At 38.2% G+C, this 22,683-nt stretch overlaps 1 protein-coding gene across 3 annotated transcripts in view; it reads left to right on the top strand.

Annotated features, from left to right (window-relative positions):
* Window positions 1-22,683, top strand: part of MAN1A2 (mannosidase alpha class 1A member 2) — a 136,763-nt gene that overhangs the window by 97,556 nt on the left and 16,524 nt on the right. For all 3 annotated transcript variants that reach the window (XM_416490.8, XM_040648426.2, XM_046902796.1), the window contains 2 exons: window positions 13,255-13,370; window positions 19,670-19,889. In XM_416490.8, the coding sequence (XP_416490.3) occupies window positions 13,255-13,370; window positions 19,670-19,889 (336 nt within the window). The remainder of the gene's footprint in view (window positions 1-13,254; window positions 13,371-19,669; window positions 19,890-22,683) is intronic.

Here is a 22,683-nt window from a genome sequence, read left to right as displayed (position 1 = left end):
TTTCTGTAAATTGTGCATCACTTCCTTCTGCTTTTCACTGCTGATAATACAGTGTTATATTTCATCTGGTTCCAACGCTTCCTTTTCTCCTGAAAAGGAGCTGAAATCACTCTGGGTTCATATCTCAGATACTGGAACTGATCTATCTGTAGAGTTACCTGTGCTGATTCTAAAAGAAAGTTGTCAGTTTTAGTAAAATTTTGTTTTAGACTGTATATTTCTTTCATATGTGTGAGTATAAGAAAATATATCTTGTATGCTAGCCTTCTGTGTTCACTGATGTAAGAGCACATTAATAAGTTACTGTAGAGTAAGCTAGTATGTGAATTTATGGTGTGTGATCTGAGTGCCGCTGTTAGAGATGGCCAATACTGAAATTATCATCAGTGGAATGCTGTTTTGTTGAATGGTCAGACTGCTAGCTGTTGTGCACTGCTCTGGTCATGTATCTAATACAAACTCTTCCAAACAGATTTGCAAGAGGCTCGAGTCAAAAGTGCACTGAAAGGCACACTGTTATCTGGTGTACATTTAGAAGTCCTTGTACTGTCAGACCATATATGTCTATTTAATGCACTAAATTTAAATGCTTTCTTTCATATATAAAACGATGACTGTCCTATGAATAAAAGTAAGGGAGTTCATACAGGTATTTAACCTGCCTTAGCACCTTCTGTTTACTCACTCTCTTGCAGTTCTCTGCATTTGTTGTCAAAATAAGTAGACGCTCACTCAAGGTGTTCAAATGGGAGAAATTTATGTCCTCTGCTTTGCAGTTGTTTGAGCTGTAGACTATTCCTTAAATAAGCCAAAGCAAATTTATTTGTGGATGTGGTATTTCAATTTAAGTGGTCTTTCATTCTCAACAACAAATGCTTAAATTAAGCCAAAATAAGCAGTTTTAAAATAGAGGGCTGCTCCAAAAGTAATGCCGCCTATTTTATTATGTTGGCCCACAACATCATAGGTGGATGTTGGTGGTATGGCAATAGAGGCTGAACTTTCCCATCAGTATTCCATTACATTTTGTTGCCATGTGACAGGTGGCAGCAGAGAGGCAGTCTGGCATAGAAGTGCAGATGAAGCAGGGGTGTGTCATTTAATTGCTCGATGTGGGGGGGGGAAGTACCCGTTGATATTCACTGATGCTACCATAATGTTTTTAGAGACCAAACAGTGGATGTGAGCACAGTGAGGTAGTGGGTGGTGTATTTCAGCAGTGGTGAAAGTGACAGTGAGTAACTTCTGCTGGTGGAGGTTTCTATGAGTGCAGCATGCAGACTTCTGTTCATCACTGAAGAAAATGCATAGCTAATGGTGGTGACTATGTTGCAAAATAGTGTGGCTGAGGATGTGCTTTTTAAAATAATGTTATTGTGATCTTTATATCTGTTGGAGTTTCCAGGGAAACAAACAGAAGGCACTACTTTCAGAGCAGCTTGAGTTTTATTTAGAGAAGGTCTCCATGGGTTTAATTGAGTTAGATTTGATTTACGTTTTCTTTAAAATATTGCAACTTTAACATGTAGGAAAAGCCATGAAAACTATTTTAAGTTATCTTCTCTAAATTCGCACAAATAATGGATCCTAAATTTTTTTTGCCTGCCTGTAGAGCTGGATTTAGACTAATGCTCTCAAGCTGACCTGGATAATTACCTGAACTGCTTCATTTAAACTCTTGCAGGTAATAGGCAAACCATGAGTTATACACCGTTTCTGTTTTCATTTCTGATGTGAAACTGTATTAAATGTATAGCATTATCTGTCTACATTTTATTCATCCGTATCTAAAAGAAAACGGAGAGAAAAAAGATTTGATATAAAGCTTTGTAATACACTTTGTGAAAGATGTTAAGAAACTACCACATTCATCTGACTCTCCACCTGGCGACTGCTCCTTCCTAGCTGTTGAAGCCCAGCCCAGTGCATTTCGGGAGCCAGGAGTATCTGTCTCAGTTCAGGTTGTGGCTGCTGCTGAGCCAGTACAGGTCCCCCAGCTTTGAGGCTGAGCATGTAGCACCCACGTATAGCACTCAACGTAATAAGTACTGGTGGCAAAGTCTTGCTCATGCTCCTCATTTTTTGCACCCTCTTCTCACAAGCACAGTCTCACTCAGGGGTCTTTCAAATATTAACATACTTCACTACCTCATGCCTGTGCTTGGACCAAGGTCCCTTATCTAGATATCAGCCTGGACTTTGGGTCTTTCCAGATGCCAGCCTCCTGCTCACTGACTGTTACTGACATGTTTCATGTATAGACGTGCACTCAGGATTAAATTTACTGAGGAAAAATAAGCATGGGCAGGTCTTTCCATTTGGTGACGCACAGACTTAGGTCCTTGTGACCTGCTTTTTCTCCACCTGCTGTGAGCTGCACACCATTCTCCAGCAGCTGGCACCTAGACTTGCAGGCTCTGTGACCAGTGACCTATTCTCTGATTGCCAATGTTTACACCACACAGCGCTCATGTGGGATAGTGAGTGAGATAGGACAAATATCAGTGAAGGATTTAATAAGAAAGGGTAGTCTGCTCACTGGGTGCCTCAGGTCTGCAGACAGGAGCTTTTAACCCACTCAGCCTCCCATTTCTCCTTGCCACACCCCAATCCACCCTCATCTTTCCCTTTTTCTGCTTTTGGCCCTCCCCTTAATATTCAATTGTAAATTTTGCATGAAGTTATAAGCCCTTTAAGCTGTCCCATGTTTTGCACAGCCTAATGGTCTCCTCAAATATCTTACATTCATGACAGTCACATTTGCCCCTTATCAGTGTGATATTCAAGTTAGTTTCCCAGGGCTGTGTCTGAGTAGCATCTTTATGAGTTCATCAATCAAGGAACTGAAGAGTTACCACCAGCTTGTTAGTGCCTGGGTGTTTATCACTTATTTATTATTTCTTTTGTACTCAGTAGTACTTAACCAGATCACTTTACAAAGAAGGTGTTTTCATGTTGTAGGTATCCCCACTTGTCAGAATAAGGAAGGATTAAGTGAAGGGTAGGGGAAGATCTGTTTAAAATGAGTGGCTTTCTTGAGTGCAAACTTTTCCCTTGTGCTCCAGAGACTGAGAAGTAAGTGACCACTTGAATTTGCATTATCTGTACTTTCAGCCTTAAAAATAAGGCAGAGACCTGTTTTTTCATCTCCCAGAAGTAAAGACTGAAAAAAACCCTGTGAATTGTAAGGTAAAATGAATAATATGGAAGAATGAAATAGTCTTTCAAAAGATTAAAGGAAATAGAAGTCTAAAAATATATCAATTTGTTAATTTATACAATTATGTTAGTTATGGCTGGTGAAAAAGGTGGTAGTAGTAGAAAATCTGTCTTTGCCAAGTGAAGCTGTTAGTGTTCTCCTTTATGAAATTATTTTGCTTTTTTTCTTATTTTGTTTGTTTGCTTACTAGATGCCTTTCTTAGGCATGGTAGTCTTTTAAATAATATTTTTTTAAAACTGGTATTACCCCCACTTAAAAACTGCTCTGTATGCAACGCTAAGAAATCAGGAATAGCAAGAGGAGTGAAAAAACAAATTTGGAAATGGATGTTTTGCCTGGATTTGACACTACATAACCTAAAAGGAACCGAAAAGAATTGTGTCAAGTAGGCCTGTATTTTCAAAAAAAAATATTTTGCGAATTTTTTTCACCGTGGATTGTTGACAGTAGTTTTTTGTGCTTTAAACCTTGGGTGATTTTTTTTTTTTCCACTGGTGTTAAGGAAAAGATTTTCTTTCTAAGGTATAAATGATTCAGGATTAAAATCTTTTATTGAAGAAATAGTTCCCAACTTGACTTCATTTCTGCACAGTTATTTGATTTAGCAAGTAGATTTCACTTTTTATTTCTTACTGAAACATCAGCTAACAAACTGGAGATACGCTGTGTATGTGATGGTTAGTTTGGGGACTGGATGCAGGCATTTTTGATTTGAGTTTTGTCTTTGTTGTTTGCTTGTTTTCGGTTTCAAACTGCTTTCAGTTCAGTACATTATGAACAAATAAAAATGCAACATGTTTTCTAGACTTCCAATAGCAGATATGTACGCCAGTTGCAGGTAAGGTGAGAGTGGTTCTTTGCTGTTTAATTTTCTATGCTGTCGTGGCATATTTCCTTAATTTTTCTCACTAAAATATTCAGTCTTCTCCTGTATTTAGGAATATGCGTGTGTTATGAATACGAAACAATCTATGTAATCTCTGATGGGAAATTCTCCTTGCACTTTTGCTTTATAGCCATATACCAATGTAATTAACTGTGTTCCAAGAAAAGACTGCATTCAAATGTGATTATTCATTAGAAGCTGAGAGCAAGTTAATTCATTAAAACTTTGTTTTAATGAAATACAGCAGAGGAATATGTTTTTATAAGTCTGCAAGGTTAAGATGTTTTGCTGTTCTGTTCATCAGGATGCTGAAAAACCTAAACAAACATAAGCTTTGTTTATTGAAAATTCTGGGGTTAAATATCTGTATGAATTACGTATTCCAAAGGATGTGTGTATAAAGAATTCCTAAAGATTTGTGTATGGTGTAACTGGGTTATAAAAGAGCTTGGATACACTGATGTGTAATGAACTGAATATTTTATTTTACTGTACTACCAAACTACAGTTTTATACCATGCTATTGATGGGGAGTGCATCAGTATCTAGAATGTGGTTTGTACTCTAAAAGCTGTAATTAACATTTGTTTTCTTCATTATAAGTCCGTCTGTATTAATAGAATCCAGCATGTCTTACGATATCACCTGATATTCTTGAGTGTTAGATTGTTGACCTAGAAAACAGCTAATTTAAAATGGCTGGGGATTAACAGTGTTATCTGTTGGCACCCATTCTGTAACTTTTTAAAGTCTGAACTCCTTTGGAATCTAGTATTTCTTTAGTAAGTGTTTCCTGTACCAGAGTCTCCAGGTATCTAAACTATTTTTGAACTGATCTTAACTCATTCATTGCCTATCAGAGGAGGGACTCTGTGCAACTGGCCGTTTACAATTAAGTCAAGATTGTTTTCTAGACAAGTAATAAAGTTAAGGTGATACACAGTAGTGCATTTCTTTTCCTTATGTCTTCTGCAAGTGAGAATTCACATTCTGAGGTATGTGGGAAGATGTACCTTCTTACGATCATATGAGGAAACACAGTTTGGTGACAAGTGCCGGGAAAGAGTCTATACTTGTATTCTGTGGATGAAGAATGCATCTCCCTGATGTGTACATTTAATCATAAAGTTCTGTTAGGAATTGTACTGCCCTGGTGCAGCAATGTAAAGTGCCCCCTCATCCTGGAGGTCTGTGCGAAGACATTGCTAATCTTTTATTTGAAGCTTCCAAACTCTTCCATCTGGAATGTTCTGTCTGCCTCAAGCTGCCCATTTATGGTTTTTGTTTTGTTTTGTAAGAGTTCTGACAAAAGTGCTTCAGCGATTTCTAAATGAAGTTAGAGATGCAATATGGTTATGCCCTGATTAAAGGGGTTTTTTTTCTAATTATAGATAAGAACCTCAAAAGTCATCATGTTTTGGATATTAAGTGTTATGGGAGTTGTGTGTTTTAGGACCGCTAGAGGACAAAACCACCCATATTTTTTCAAGCCTTTGAAAAATATTTGTCTACTTTCTCCATATGGAGTTTTTAGAGTTGAGCTGCTGAGTTCCCTGGAGTTGAGTGTGCAGATCATTCATCATCACACATCCCCAGGCTGGGAAAAGCTGAGCTGGTCTTCTTGCTTGAGTCTGTTGTGACACCAGGCACTAGAACAGGAAGTAATGTATGCTAAGCTGTCTCCTAACTTCCAAATCCCTGGCATTGCGTTTTTAAATATGCTTTTTGAATATAGGTCTTTTATGTGGTAATCTGCATGTTTTTAGAAAAATTCTTGTGCTGGTAACACGTTCCTTAACAATAAATGATTCACATCTGACTAAAAATTGCACCTCCACCTCCTTTTATTGGGGCTGCCTCCACTACAGCTAATTTACAGGTTTTTGCAATTTTAAGCCATCTACTATGGCTTAGGTTGCATTTCTACTGTGGTTTGCAGCAACTGCAGTTTCTAGAGCTTCAGCTTTTTGGATTAAAGGATTAGAAAGGAAGCTTGCACCTATTAAGAGCAGCTGAGGGACATAAGGCCCAACTACTTAAAGTGAAGATTGAGCTAAAATTTTATCAGAGCTACTCAGAAGATAAGCAGAAGAGCAATTCTTTAAAAGTTTCCTGTGTAAAGAAAGGGATCTCCTGTAGACTGTGCTTTGTGTAAGGCAAATTGATACCAGAACAACTAATGGCAATGGGATGTGTAAATTTCCTAATGAAAGTTCGTATTAGCTAAATCACTTCACTACTCCCCTCAGACAGTTGCCTATCCCACTCTGAAAATCCTTTCCTGACTTATTACAACAGTTCTTTGTCAAAGACAGGATCTTAAGAGGATCAGCCTTGGCTTTTACTACTTCATCCTTTGTTACAAAGTAGTTCAGTATTATTACTCTTTTGGTTGAAATGAATCAGGAGTTTGTTCATCTTGGTCTTACCAGTCTGGCTGTTGTGTTACATGCAGATTTAAGTCAGTTTTCCTTTTGTTTTAGAGTCGTAATTAATATTTCCTGTTGTAAGACTTGTATTTCTTTTACAGGTTTCCAAATTTCTAATTCTTTGGGGTTCCCCCCCCCCCAACTCTATGTATATAAAACAGTATTTTTAGATACTTACATATCTTAATTATGGTGTTATAGTTGCAAATTCATAAATTGAAATACTATCATTTTAGCTGATCCTCATCTCCAGCTGCTTGTGCTTACATGCTGGTACAGTGTTTGGCACACAAAATATACTTCTCAGCTTTTTGTGTTGCCTTCCTCACTCCATCTACAGCAAATAGTGAAAGCTTTATGACTGCAAAGGCCGTGCAGGAGGAGGAGATCAGGAAGGGGCATGGCTATTGCTTTGCACTGCTACAATGCCAGAGTATCACCCAGGTGCTGGGGCCGCCCTATCTGTTTTGTGTGATGTCTTGTTTTTAATACAGCTCTTGGCTTCTTACTTTATTCCTGTGCATTGCTAGGAAATAACAATTGTACAATTCAGGCACAAAGAGAGGGTTTAGCAAATCATGAACTGTTTTTAATTTGCCTCATTAAACTGCTGTTAACTGCTTCAAGCCATCTGTTTAAAAATAATTACACATCTTGTTTGCACTCAAGAGCATGTAGACCTTCATTAGAACAGATTTTATTATTAACTTTATCTTTAGGGGGCTTTATGTTGTTGTGGAAAACATCTCACTGCTTGCGCCAAACGTTTCTCATAAATAAAAGGAGTCACATGTTTTTACCTTGCAGTCTTGCTGTCCTAACTGAATTCATGAGAACCACTGCAGTTTATTTACAAACCATCTCTGAAGGAAGGTATTTGCAGTCATTAGGTAGATCTGGGTGTAAGAAATGAGAACAAGCTGAATGAGTGCTTAGTGTCTGGGTTACCTACTTTGGACTAAAGGAAGTCCCAAAATTTCATCCAGATAAGTTATAGTGCCTCAGATGTGGCTGAGATTAGAAAGCCCTACTGTCTCAGCCCTGGAGAGTTATCTGAGATAAAAATAAATTTGTCTGTCCAAGTTTCTAAAGAAACAATTTTGTTTATAAAGAACAAATAGCAATAAATGACTCTCCATCCCATTCCAAGCTCAGCTTCATTGTCATTTCAGTTAGACACCAGGCACCCTCTTTTCTGACCTGCTGTGTATTTCTCTGTTTTGCAGTGAAATAATTGTCCTGCTCTCTTCGTAGGAGTCTGCTTCAGCAGTGAGAGAATTGATTGCTGATGTGAATAAAATCACTGAGAGTGAAACTAGCTTTAAAAGTACTAGGTAGTGATGGTGTGAGAACTTAAAGGTCTTCCACTCAATCTGTAGGAAAAAGGTGAACATGATTTTTGGATTATTTGCTCAGGCATGAATAATATGTAACTGAATGTATGTCCTCCTTTATTGGTAAATTAAAAGCTCATTAAAATACTGCTTCAAGTTGAGTGATCTTTTTTTTTCAATTGCATACTGTTTATTAAGAAAGAAAATGCCAGTATTTTACAGAATGTAAATCTTTTGAAGTCTCAGAGCTAAAATATTCCTGTGAACTGTAAATATTTTTGCTCTGCAATTGAGACTTTATTTAGCTTTTTCTAGTGAAGAGGAAGCCAATAAACAGACAGACTGTAGAGGTTTGCCCATGCTTTCAGGTATATGACAATAAATTGGCTGTCTCAAGTCACCTCTTTATCTCATATGTGCCTTAACAAAGCTTCTAGGAGGATCTGCTCCAAGACCTTCCCAGACACAGAGGTGAGGCTCACTGGTCTGTAGTTTCCTAGGTCTTCCTTTCTCCCTTACTTAAAAATGGGAGTAATCTTTCCCTTTTTCCAGTCACTGGGAACTTCACCAGACAGGCAGCTTGGCAGTCATATCAGTTATCTCTCTTAGAACCCTCGGATGGATATCATCTGGCCCCATGGACTTTTATACATTCAGTTTTGTGAGGAGGTCTCGGGCTTGTTCTGCTGTTACAGTGGGATGGAATCTGCTCCTCTCACCCACACCTAGAGCTTCAGGGTCCTGGCAGACATGGGGAGGAGCCTGACCATCAGTGAAGACCAAGGCAAAGCACTTATTGAGCACCTCAGCTTTTTCCATGTTTGAGGAGGCCAGTTCTCTGTCCTCATTTATCAGAGGGGGAGCATTCTCCTTGTTCTGTCTCCTCCTGATTATGTACCTGCAGAACTGCTTTTTGTTATTTACACATCCCTTGCCAGGTTCAGCTCTATCTGTGCCTTGGCTTTCCTAATCTTTCTACGCACACAGTGTCCCTGTATTCTTCCCAGACTACACAACCTGCTTCCACTTCCTGTACATTTCCCTCTCTTCCCTCAGTTTAAGCTTCAGGTTCTTGCACAGCCATGCCAGTCACCTGCCTCCTCTGTTAAGTTTCTTCTGCTGGGGGATGGAGAGCTCTTGCACTCTCAGAAGGGTGTCCTTAAAGAGCTGCCAGCTTTGTTCTGTACCCATGTCCTTAAGGACAGTTTCCCAGGAGATCCCACCCAGCAGTTCCTTGAGCAGCTGGAATTTTGCTCTTCTGAAGCTCAGGGTCCTGACTACTTTTTGCCAGGCTTGCATTCCTCCAGATCACAGACGCCACCAGGGCATGATCACTGCAGCACAGGCTGCCTCCAATTTGAACCTCTCTAATGCTGTCCTTCTCTTCCTCATTGGTGAGTACCAGGTCCAGCAAGACTTCATCTCTGGTTGGTCCATCTAATACCTGGACTAGGAATTTATCCCCAACAGACTCCAGGAATCTCCTGGATTGTCTGCCACCCACCACGCCACTATTCCAGCAGATATCTGGGTGTTTGAAATCCCGCATCAGGACAAGAGCCTGCGAGCATGGCACTTCCTGCAGTTGGAAGTGTGGATGAAGCAAACTTGTCATTGAATTCCTTCATGCGGAAACAGTTGCACCCACTGACATTCATTGACATTTGCTGAACCAAACAGTGGGTGTGAGCCCAGTGAGTGCGTTTCACCGGTGGTGATGGTGACAGCGTCACCTCTGCTGGTGCAGATTTTGACAAGTGGGGCATGCAGGTTCTTGTTCATGGCTAGAGAAAATGCACAGCTAATGGTGGTGACTATGTTGAAAAGTAGTGTTTTGTAGCTGAGAACGTGCTCTATCAAATTATGTTATTGTGCTCTTTGTGTCTGTTGCAGTTTCCATGGAAATATGTAGAAAGCATTACTTTTGGAGTGACCTATGTAATTGCATTTGGTTGCAAATGTTGATGATGTTCTTTGCAACTGCCCCTACTGCCCTTTCTTATTTAGAATAAGAATTCCCTAGGAATTCTTGGCTGGAATCCTTTCCCTTTTGAAAAAGATCATCTGAGCCTACTTTAAAAAAAGAAGGGGGGGGGGTGGGGGGGGAAGGATGTAAAAATCTTTATTTGTCTTCTTTTGAAAGGAGTGATTGTTCTAAAAATGTATACGTGTCATTGAATAGAATATGTGGTTTCTGCCATATTGGATATGCCTTCACACTTCTGCTCTCTTTGCTATATTTGTCTTATCTGGGAAGAATTTTCCTTCAGGATTTCACTGTAAAATAGCTTTTTACACTACAAAACTTTGAATGACATAGAGCTGATTACATAATTCTTATAGACCAAATATGTGAAAAATTAAATCCATGTTCAAATTTGCAAAATATTTAAACTTTTTAAACATAATACCTTCAAAGCTACCTACTAAAGAGTAGTGCCAAGTCCCTGTCACAATCTCTTTTATTCAAATCATGACCTCTGCATTTTGTTCTCTGGATTGGTTAGGTTAGGACTGATTAAAAAACTTAAAAATATTTCATGTGCAGAACATTTTTATGAGTAAAACATTTTGAGCTGAGCTGTATTAAATTTCTGAGTCTATCTGAGTTGTGGCTCAAAGAGCAGTAGAGATAACCACTGCGGACCACATGACAGTAAGTTTTGGTAGGGAGCTACCTGTGCAGGACAGAATGGTATGTGATGACCTAAATCTCCAGTTTGTATTGGTTATATGTTTTTTAAAGGATCTTGAAAAATACTGCTTTGGCATTTCCATGCTAAATGAGAGAAGCTTGTCATTAAAAGTTTTAATTTTCAGTTATTCCTACTTATCGTCCTTACAGAAAATGCAGCAAATTCTGCTTTAGCAGGTTCTTATTACCCTAGAAGACGACCTCGGGATGATATTGCCAGGAGCACAGCTAATGCAGCTTGTAAGGAATGGGAAAAATCACTGCGCTTAAACCTCATCTCTTCCTTTACTGCTGCAGATGAGATGGCACAGAATGAGCTTGCCCTTTCTGACAGATCTTCCCTGAGGCCCAGCTGTGAGAAGCGCCAGCTAGGAGTGGTGGAGCCTGGTGTTTAATCCAGGAGGAGCCTTGAAAATGGATGGTAGTTGTTGTGAGGTTTGCAAAATGGCAATAAACAGAGACCTGCTGCAGGGAGCTGAACTCCTCGCCTTACAGTGTTTTTGTCTCACTGCTTGAATGGGAGGAGAATCTGCACCTGAGAGACTTGCACAGCTCCGTGCTCTGAACACACGAAGATGGTGCAAAAGAGGCTGTCTTGGAGGTGGCTCTGTGCTGTGTGCCCTGATGCCACTGGCTCCTGCATTCCTTGTGCTTTTCAGCCAAGACAAGAAGGAATGTGGAGGAGGACGAGAGCTGCTGACCAGGACGGTTCTCAAGTGACTGTCTGAAGAAGTAGGGGTGAAACAGGGAGCATTTCTAATAATTGATTTTGGAAAGTCACTTGGAACCTGGATTTCCCACTTCAAGAAATGTTTTCCACTCATCTTCCTGTTCTTGTGCCCTGGACACAGCTGGAGAGGCTAGAAGAGGAATGCTGCTCAGAGACAGTAGCAGCCCTGTTCTGACATCTGTGAAGGACACCTGGTGCAGTAACAGTGCTGGCAGCAGCCTTTGAAGTGACAAAACTTTGCTGAAGAGGAGGCAGAAGTAGTTTTACTGCTGCATCTCTTTTGAAGGCAGTCCCTCGAGTAGTGCTGACAAGAGCTGTAACTTTGGAGTCTTGAGATGATTTGTTTATTTTTCTCTGGCAACCATGGACCCTTAGTTCTCCTGTCTGTGTGAGAACGTAGTTGTTCCTTGAAGGTGTAATTTCTAGTGCTTGCACATGGGGAAGAAAATGACTCATTGCCTGAATGCCCTCTTATGGCTTAGAGCTAGAAAGCTGATTTAGTTAAGTCATGGGATAGTTGGGTGTGAAAGTCTCTCAGAGGTGCTGGATGAAAAAAGGGGCATGAAATTATTTCCCCCAAACTCACAACCTGGAAACGTGGGGAAGCTAACAGGCTTTCTATTTGCCTCTACTTATGTTCAGAAATCCTTAAGTAATTAGCAGAGGAGTTGAGAGGCAGCAAGAAGAATTAGGTAAAAGCATCTACCAGCTCTGAATTTCTGCTTGTAACTCTAGAGACAAGGAGGCATGCAGGGCATATTAGTGCTTGCAGTAAAAAATGTGAGAGTAATAAAAAATGGGAGAGCTCTACTTCTTCTTTTAAACCTTTATCCCAGAAAGTTTGGAAATGATACCGCTTTTCTGAGGAAGTTTAAGAGGAAATATTGCATCTTTTTTTTTTTCCCTCATACAGTAAAATGGGAGTTGCATGATTATAACGACTATGCATAGGGCAGTGGATTTCTGGCATTGTGACAAAGTCATTCTTAAATATTTCCTCACTCTGTAGTGAGCAACTGAAACTTCTGATACCAGCTGTTATACTGAGAATGAAGAGGCTATGTGCTGTTCTGCTTGGAAGTGCATATTATATCTCAGAGGTTTTTGAATGAAGTGTGTGTACTGAGAGAGTGCTTACGTTGGTTGGAACAGGAGCTTTGAAACACTGTCAGGCCATCAGTAAGCCTCGTGTGTGAAGGATGTGTGATAGTCACCCAGACAGAAAACATAGGTACTTCTCAGGTTGTCTGTCAGCACAGTGTAGCAGTGACACTACTTGTGAAAGGTCATCTCTGCGAGAAAGGAAGAAGGTGACAAAAAGTCATCTGTGCTTTAGGACATCTAGGATATGTGGTGCTGAATTCTAGTACTCAGACAGCCTTGCAATGTAGCACATGCTGTGGCTGCTCAAGCCTAGAGAAACAGAGCAGGGCTTGTGGTGCACAAGGAGGAATTTAAATAAGAGCATTTGCTTTGAGAAATTCACTAGTCTGTTAAGTAACTGTTCTGTTGGAAGTAAAAATGTGGAAAAATTAGAGTCCTTCTAGTTCATGGTGATTTATAGCCAGCCACATGACCTAGTTGCATCCTGGATACTGAGCTCTTATGTTTTAATATACGTACATACACACATATAATATATATAACCCTAGCAGCAAAACAGTTAGGTACTGTGGAATTAAGTAAAAACTTTGGTTAAATTAAATTTGTGATATAAGGCACAGTCTGTGTAGACAGCAAGTAGTGGGCATGGAAAATTACCTTGCCTGCTATGAGAACTCAGATCTATGAAAAAAGTTGGAAGGGAATACATTACAGCCTTGTTCTATTAAATAGGCTTAAAATAATAATAATAATTCTACAGTGGCATATATTCAAATGTAAGCTTATGTTTTAAATAAATGAAAGGTGCTATTATATAAGCTCTTCAACTTTTCTTTACGTCTTTTCTTCCTGCAGATCACACATCCGTGGGCGGGCTGGGAGACAGTTTTTATGAATATTTATTGAAAGCCTGGCTTATGTCAGACAAAACGGACACAGAAGCAAGAAAAATGTACGACGATGCCATTGAGGTGATTATAATTCATTGAGTTTTCCTGTATAGTAGAACTTAAAAAGCATATTTGATAATAGAAAAAGAAAAAAACAACATGTAGGACTTGTTTTGATTATGTAAGCTTTTACCCTGAGTAATTTAAAAAGTATTATTGTAAAACAGATCTGATGCAAATTGCTGTGCTAAAAACATCAGCTCATCCAAAGTGTTATAATGTAGTAATCCAAAGAACATTTTATTGGAAATAACTCTTAACAACTGTAAGATGTACAAGATGACCAAGTTTTTTTTGTTTGCTTGTTTGTTTTTTTAATTCCAGGTTCAGAGTAATTCAGGAAATCAAAAGTCCAGATTTGTTTTATTCTTCAAATTATTTTCTAAAATGTTTAGATGTTATATTCAATATTTATCTTGTAAAATGCAATTCAGACCTCTTCCTTGCTCTGTCAGTCTTTTGTAATACGGTCTTGTTTGTTCTCACAAATCAAGTAATGGTCTGCCCAAGCAGACCAGAGGCAGTTCAGGGGGATTTCGAGTAGGGACTTTTTTGTGATGCCTCTGATCTTTTTGATGCATAACTTTTACTTCTGAGTTTACCCATACACAGGCATCTTATTTTGTCAGGCTCACTTGTACCCATATATGTCCGTATACCTAGGCTACAGTTAAGAATAACAGAGAATGACAGTAAAGCTAGCTTCAGTTGAGTTAGCTGTGGTGCAAACAGCAGCAGGAATTGTGTGATTTTATCCACATGCAGATTCATACTTGGTGCCAAACCTGTTCCAACCTCTGTGCATACCATGTTGCTTTCAACACAAGCCTTGAAAGCTCAGTTATAGTGCAGGCAGTCTCCTAAAGAAAAATCTCTGTTCTTTGGGCTCTGAAAATTCACATTTTAAAAAATAAATGTGACGAAATTCCAGTTGAAGTTGCTTTGAAACTGTTATGTATCTTATTTCAGACCTGAATTTCATCAGCTTTGGCTTTCAACTACTTGAGCTTTTTCTTTTTTCACATTGTTTTAAAGTATTATCCTATGGTGTGGCTGTTACCAACAGAAGTATGAGGCATGCTCTTCCAAAAGAGATACATGATTTCCTTTCATGTCACATTATAAAACAGTTCTTCCAGACTCTGAATTACTTCTTAAACTCTAAGTACTTTCCAGTGTCTTTAAGTCTGTGGAGACCAGAATTAGATATGTAGTTTCTGTAATGGTTCTGCTAATTCTAATAACCACCTGATTTCTTCCCAGTCTCTCCTCTTCACGCAGCCAAGAGCTGTGTTTGCATTCTTAACCTTTGCATCCCACTCTCATCCATTTTCCAGTTGGTTTTACTCTGAAGTTTGCTTTAGTATTTTTGATTTACTGCTCTCCTACTGCTGTGACTTACATTCCCAATTCCTTGATGTGTGACCTTATACTTATCTCTATTAAAACACAATTGTTCAAGTGAAAGCCATTTTATCACTTCTTCTGTATGATTTTGTAGGGCTGTCTTTTCCTTTATCACTATCTATACCTCTATCAATTTTTGTGTCATTTGCAAATTTTTTTCACATTTTTTTTCTTGCAGATTACTGGTAGAAATGCTGCCTGCCACTGAATAAAAACATCCTTTCAGAATCTTTATGGAATGAGGATTTTTCACAATTTCTTTTGAACTATTCTATCAGTCCAGCTATTAATCGACTTCATTTGTGCTGCCTTGATTTTGTTTAGGACCAATGTTTTGTACAATACCAAAGAAATTCCTAATATTCCTAGTAATATCATCATACACCTGTCAATCAATCATTTATTTTTTCAAACTACATAACTAATTTTATATGGTTCTTTCCTTAACCTTTTAAAATACTGTTACATCACCAGCTATTTCTCAGAATTTTGTTAGCTTTCCAGGGTTTGCATAAATCAGTGTTAGTAGTCAGTAGCAGCTGAATTCTTTCAGAAGTTTTAGACGCAGTTTTTCTGTGTTCTCTCAGCTTTAAAATGGCTGTCTAGTAGTTAGCTTTTAATATCTGTCATGGTTACTGTTGAAACATTTTATTCTGGCTCTTAGATGCTGGACACTTGAAAATAAGAGAACATAAACTTTGATTCTGCTTGCTGTATGTCCAGTCTCAAAAATATTTTGCATGGACAAATCTCTGTCTCTTGAGACACAGCAAAGCAAATTTGGGGCTAGAAATGATGGCATGCATAGGAGGGAGAAAGAGTCAAGATGTTCCAGCTTCCTAAGTGATATGACCTGCAGTGCATCAGAATGTTTCCCCATCAGCTTCCTCTCAGCCAACTCCACCAGTGGACATTTGAGTCTACATAAACAATACTCGTTTATACATTTTGGAATATCCTTTTGTATCAGAGTTCGTATTTATTTCAAGCCCTACTTAATACGGAAAGAGACATCTCTGCAAAGAGTCGGAATAGGGGTTTCCTTTACATAATTAAATTTTGAATTTTGAATTAAAATCTCCAATTATTTTCAGAGCCCATTCATTCACTCTTCTTTTATTGTTGCCCATATCTTCATCTTCCTACATCTTCCTTCGCAGATAACATTTCTTATTGTTTGGTTTTCAAAACATTGAGCCAAATCTTAGTGTCATTTATGCAAACAGAAGGGGAAGGGTGTAAAATACATTCTTCCTCCTCATAATGCGGAGTTGGAAATGTTCTCAGCACCCACCAGTCTAAAAGAGGGTATCTGTTCTTCCGCACTGCACTCCCTTAGCTTATATAATGAAGAGTGTAGAAGATATAACACCACACCCTCCCTCTCAAGTCTTGCAGTAGACTGTGTCATCCCATCCTTTGAGACATTGTGAGGAAGAAAGATGATGATAGCACGTGTTTTCCAGATGTTATGATTCCCAATCCATGTCATATAAAGTCTTAGCAAAGTCACCACATACTTCATAGGAGGAGTGTGAACAAATTCTGTTTTCCACAACCTCTACATGCTCCTATAACGAGTGTAGTCTCCTACTGCAGAGTACGCGTCTTTTCAATGGCCTGCTGTGTAGATTTGCAGAAATTGTGAAACTCAGTGAGAATTTTTTATGGTGATAAATGCTGAGGATGAACTTCTTTGCATTCAACATCATCATGTGGACCTTCTATTCAGCCTGGCTTAAGTGTCTTTCCCTCCTCACACTGGCTGGAGCTGGGGAAGCTTCCTTTTGATCTGTTCACTTTGACTGCTCTAAGCTGGTAGACTCATAGATCTGAGCTCTTTGTTATTGCACAGCATTAGATATCCAGAAGAAGAATCCAGCAGTGTGTTCAGCTATCATCAACATAGCAAGTTCTATTCCAAGACAGCTCAGAGATTGCAATGTTTTTGTAATAGTAGAGTCACTTAAAGTAGGAACATCACAGAGAACATTCAGTGTTCACATCTGAGATCATTGTTTCTGTCATTTCACAGAATAAAGAACCTATTTGCAACAGCTAATCTCACATCTCTCATGTAAATAGGTGTTTTCCTTGGAAGCTTAAGTACACATGACCATTCTAGAACATATATACTCATTTTGGTCAAGCTGGATGCCATTGTTTTGCAGTACCTACAGGAGTGATCTGAGGCCCTGGCCATCCAGCCAAGGGTACAAATGTCAGATCTTTTCCAACCTTCTGAAACTTTTCTAATCCAATAGGAACAGAACTCTGCAATGCCCAGGTGTTCATTTTCAATATCTGTAAATACTAGTTGTCCTTTTTAGGTTGTTGAATGCTGTAGAATCTTGAGAGGATTGCATTTTTTTTCTTGTTGAGGGTGCTTGTTTTGCTACTCTGAAGATGGTACTTCATTATTACCTAGCTAATATATAACTAATATAAACTCTTTTAAGTGCTCTTGTTCATTTAAGAAAACAGTGTCTTCCTCAAAAAATGGCACCTCAAGTTTTATGTACCATATGATCAAAGAAATCCTATCATCATCATATAACATTTTTGCCATAATCCTTTGCCACAGTCTGGGATAATTGAATCAATGCAGCTAAAGCTATACATCTTAGCATCATCTTCATCACCTCTATCTTTCCTATGTCAGTACTGTCAGGACAGGTGAGGCTTTAACAGTGAACTGCACCAGGCATCCTGGTAGTAGAAGCCACAGTAGTGTAGCAGCCCTTGATACCAATTTGCATGATTGTTACACAACCACTTTACAGCCATCAGTTCCTCCTCAGTCAGTTATTTCTGCATTCTTTTCACTGGATCCTGCCACGAGCACAAAATTCAGATCTGTCAGTAGTATTAGTGAAGAAGTGAACCCAAGAGGACTGCAGATCAGCATTTCTCTTTCATTACTTTCAGAATACATGGACTCAGCAGAGGATAGTAGAGGAATTTTACCATCCAAATGATAGGGACCAAGTAAGAAGTAGAGCCTTGCTGTATTATTATACTGTCATCTCCCTGTAATCCACTACACTGGCTTTTGTCTAGTGCATGCACTTTGGACATACAGGGACTACAAGATCTGCATTGGCTGCATAGCTGAGGTGTAGATTCCCATCATTATAATGATTCAGAAAAGTTGCTGCCAGCATTGCAGAATCTCAAGACAAGAACCTACTCAGAAAAAAATATATATATACATGTACAACTGTTTCCAATTACTATTTATATTATTGTCTTCCCTGAATGAGGCTCCTAACATAGGAATTCTGTTCTTTATGATAATAACTTCAAGAATTCTTTTTGGCGTTTTTTGAGTGGTGGTTGTTGTTTGTTTGCTTTAAAAAGCCATTGGGAAATTGTTGAAGAAAACATTGGAAGACTGTCAAACATTATTTCAGTACCTGGATAGTCCAAATAGTTCTGAGTTCAATAAAGCTGCTTTAGCAGCCCTATAGTAGTACTTGAGCAACATTAAAATAAATAAATAAAAGTTAACTTGGAATATCTGTTGTCACAGCTATTTCACTGTTTACTTCTAAATCTGAATTATAAGATGTTAACTGATTAATCCATGTATTTGTTACCTGAATCTTCATGGTAACAGCAAGCATAGATACTGTGTAGATACCACTGATACCACTGTGTGCAGCAGACATGACCTCCATGTCCAAGATAATCCCTGTAGTTATTAAATGCAACATCCTCTTTCTGTGTGGTCTCAGTACATCTCAGCACCTTTGGGCTGTAATATATTGTAGGCATTAGAAAAGCAGCTGAGAGGAGTAATTATTCAATTATATAATAGATCTTGGGGACGAGAAGGAGAGTAATAAGTGCCTTTTTTATGACGCTTTAATCCTTCGACTCTAATAAGTGTTAGAGTGTTCTGATCCGAGCTTCCATGCACTTTGGAGGAAGTTGTGAGCCTATCAGATTGCTACAAAAGAGATTTTGAGAAAAAAGGTAGAAAGAATGTCTCTGTGATAAAGAAGCATTTATAAATGAGCATTTATGAAGAAATTACTTGTTTATATGTAAGTATTTATAAAGAAATATCATATTTGTGATAGACTCAAACTGTAACAACATTCTAGTTACAGAACAAGAAAAACTATATAATGTTAAAGAGAGTGAGTACTGCAGTAGGTGATGGAGATTATCACTCTCTTTGAAAGAGGCTTAAGTAAATACGTTTTTCCATGTAGTTACCAAACTTTCTATGGAATTTGCAATCTTTGGCAAGTTACATCAGCTCTTGTCCAAACAGTGTCCAAAGAGTGCCATTTATAAATGACAGGCAAGAATATACACAGGTACAAAAGTGCAAAGAACAAGCAGTTGTTACTTCACCTACTACTATAGTGCTTGTTTGTGAACAGTTGCACAAGCCCTCACCCATTCTTTCACCATGTGCAATCAAAAAGCTGCTGTGGAGAGACTAAAAGGAAGATGGAGCATTCTTCTCACTTTCTATTAAAGGCTGACTAAGAGCACGGGTGCTGCATTTACATACATTGCAGACTGAAAGTATCCAGCAAATGTGTGTGAATACACACAAACTGTACAGTAGAGCAGATATTTACTTCTCATAGTTAACAAGTAGACAAGCAGTCAAGTGAACCATAAAATGTGCTTAATTCTCAAACAAAATTGTAATGCCATTTGTGTTGTGACTTTCCTGTGACAGGTCTCATAAATGTAATTTAGTAAGTAGGGTATTTTTTGTATTCACTTAGTTTATATTCTTACAGCTGTTTGTTCATGTGGTGCTCAAAAGTATGTTTGATAAAAGAAAAATATTTTTGTTTTGAAAACAGTATTTTATTCTTTGAAGAAGTGTTAATATGTAAAACTTGCATTTAAAGCAGTGTTTGAAAGTTCTTTTAATCTTCTTGTAGGCCATAGAAAAACACCTCATCAGAAAGTCGAATGGAGGACTGACCTTCATTGGAGAGTGGAAGAATGGGCACCTTGAGAGAAAGATGGGTCATTTGACCTGTTTTGCGGGGGGAATGTTTGCCCTTGGAGCAGATGGTTCCCGAGATGACAAAGCTGGACATTACTTGCAACTTGGAGCTGAAATTGCACATACTTGTCATGAGTCATATGACAGAACAAGTAAGATACATTGCTAGTTATTTCAGTAGCTGAATATGGAAATTGTTGAAATTATTTCTAAGAGTTGTTACGGACTTATTCCTTTTCTAGCTGTTTTTATACCAGTATAATTGTCTTAACATCAATTGTATCTACTTCTCATCTCCATCACGGTGAGTAAATGTGAAATCTTCCTGCATGTTTGCCCCTATTTTTGCATCAGTTGGCTACAGTATGCAGTGTGGGTGCAGGGATGAAGGAGTATGTGTGAATTCTTGTCATCCCAGATTCAAAGGCAGTTTTTCATTTCATATGTATTATTCTTACAGTTGTGTAGAGTGAGAAATTTGCAAAAGCAATTTCAACTGATTTTAGTAATAATACATTCTGGCTAAGTACAATTAGAGTAGAGAGGATGGAGATTACTGTGCAAATTGTGAGATGATCGAAGACCTGACTAATGAGAAGGCAGTGTCAGCCTCCATTGTCAGGCTGGAAATTTCTCAAGTTAGTCTTTTGGATCATGTTCTCTTTTTTATTTTTTTGTCTTCAATAGTGACCTTAATGCATAAAGTTGGAGTGTGCTATTTACACTTACTATGGCTATAATATCAAAAAACACAATTAGAACACAGGAGTCTTAGAATAATAAATGGGAAGACCTTGACTGGGCTGTCAGAAGGAAGAAGTTAATAGAAAAAAAGACCAGGAGCTCTTTCTGTAAACTGAGAGTTGAAAAATGCCAGCTCAGCCTTAGGCTGTATCAGGTGAAGAATTTTCAACAGAGATAAGAGAATATTAGCACTGCTTTAGAAGACATGTATAATTTGTCATCCAGAATATTCTGTACAAATCTGAATCTGAAGCAGAAAGAATGCAGAGAAGGGCCAAAAAAATAATGAGTGTGACAGACCTTTTATCTTACAGTAAGAAAAGAAGTTGGCCTGCTTCGGTGAGAAAAGTAATATCCAAGAAAATAATAGATTTGTTGTCATATCAGTGGATAAACACTAAAAAGAAATACAGCTATTTTAAGCTAAAAGTAACACAGCTGCATAAAGAGCAAGAATCTATATGCTTGCCGTGAGTACATATAGCCTAGAAATTGAAAATGGCTTTGTGTGGCCGTCGGAGCTTCTGAAATAACATCCTTGTAGAAGTGATGGGAACTACTCATAGCAGTTTTAAGATGAGAATTCATGTATTTATTCACAAGGATTACGTAGCATCATTATAATGTTGCCTTCAAAAAAAAAAAAAAAAACACCAAAAAATAAAACAATAGAAAAAAAATACAAGGACTCTTAGGGAAAAAGATAGGAGATAACATTGCAGGTGCTGTTGCTTTTTGAAAACTTGCACTAAAAATTTTAAATCAGACACTTAAGCATTGGCAATACTAAATTTACAGTTGCAAGTACAGCCCTTCTTTTTTTTTCCTTCAGATTTTTATTCTGTACCCTAAATAAGTCAGAAGACGGATAAAAATTTTGGTTACATATTTAATGACTGTGTAAGAACACATGCAAGGAATAGACTGAAAGTTGTACAGACAGCTGTGAATTTGCAGTGTCCTAGTTTTCTTTTGTTCAGTCCTACAGTCTCAGTAGTTAGTGTTTTTTTTCTGCCCTGATTTTTCAGAGAAAATAATGATCTGCTATGTGTGAAATGTCAACAACTTCTTAACGCTTTAACAGCAGAATTTAGACATAATTGTACATAGTAATGTGAGAACTAGCTGGTTACAGAAAAAGACTCTCTTCTGGAGGACGGATAGTTGTCCTGGTTCAGCTGATAGATTTATTTTTGAGTCAGCATAGGCAAAAGCTTCTCTTTCGTATAGACTTGGGAGAGCTTTTGCCCCATTTGGTGTCCTGGAGGAGACAGCAAGGCACTGAGGCTGTGTATTGAGGACAGAGAGCTTTTTTCTTTGGGTAGACCAGAACTGTCCTTTCCTTTGTCTTCCCAGGATTACTTGTAATAAACAGAAGTACATGCCTAGTCTTATTCTATTTTAGTGTTGCGCTACTACAGTATGAAGCAGCCTAAGTTTCTGTAAGGGGCAAGTATGAAAAGAACTGCTGTTCCAAGATACAGTCTTAGCAAAATCAAAGCAGAATTTCAAAGAACAAAAGCACTTACGGAAAAGAAGGACATTATTGCCAACTGTCAGTATCTTGTTGTGCTTATTGCACAATTGTACTATTGAATTTTCTTTTTTCTAAGCTTGCTTTGGTATAAAAGCTTTAATTTTTTTATATAATTTTATCTTAAATTTTATCTTTAATTTTTTTCTTTATATAAGCAAGCTTTTATACCAAAGCAAGCTTAGAAAAAAGAAAATGCAATAGTACACACAGCATCAGTCAAACTGAATTCTGTATTTGCTGCAGTCTGTCTTTATGGTAGAATTATCACATCATGAAATACCATCTCCTGAAATTCTGCTTTGAAATCATGCTTTCCATTGCTTACATAAATAAACAGGACACGTGACAAGTGATTTAGGTGCCAAGATTTCTGTGTAGTACTATTTCAGATAGATTCCACTGGAGCAATTTTGGTCTGAGCAGATTTTACCACTGCAATAATAAGTAAAATGGTCCTGTCTTGCAGTGACAGCACACCTGCTTATTTAGCACTGGGGTGATTTTATGCCATGACATTTGTGTCTGGAGCCTTTTTACTTATTAGAATATTTTAAGACAGTAATAGTATTCTCTCAATCTGCTTTTCCCCTCTCATACATTACTCTCTGTCTTCAGGCAAACTCTGTCACCCTGTATGAGACAAAGTATTTGTCATGACTTCATCC

Source organism: Gallus gallus, chromosome 1 (assembly GCF_016699485.2).
Source record: "Gallus gallus isolate bGalGal1 chromosome 1, bGalGal1.mat.broiler.GRCg7b, whole genome shotgun sequence".
NCBI classification, from domain to species: Eukaryota; Metazoa; Chordata; class Aves; order Galliformes; family Phasianidae; genus Gallus; species Gallus gallus.
Note: the sequence above shows the minus strand (reverse complement) of the source record. Positions and strands in the feature narration are given on the sequence as shown.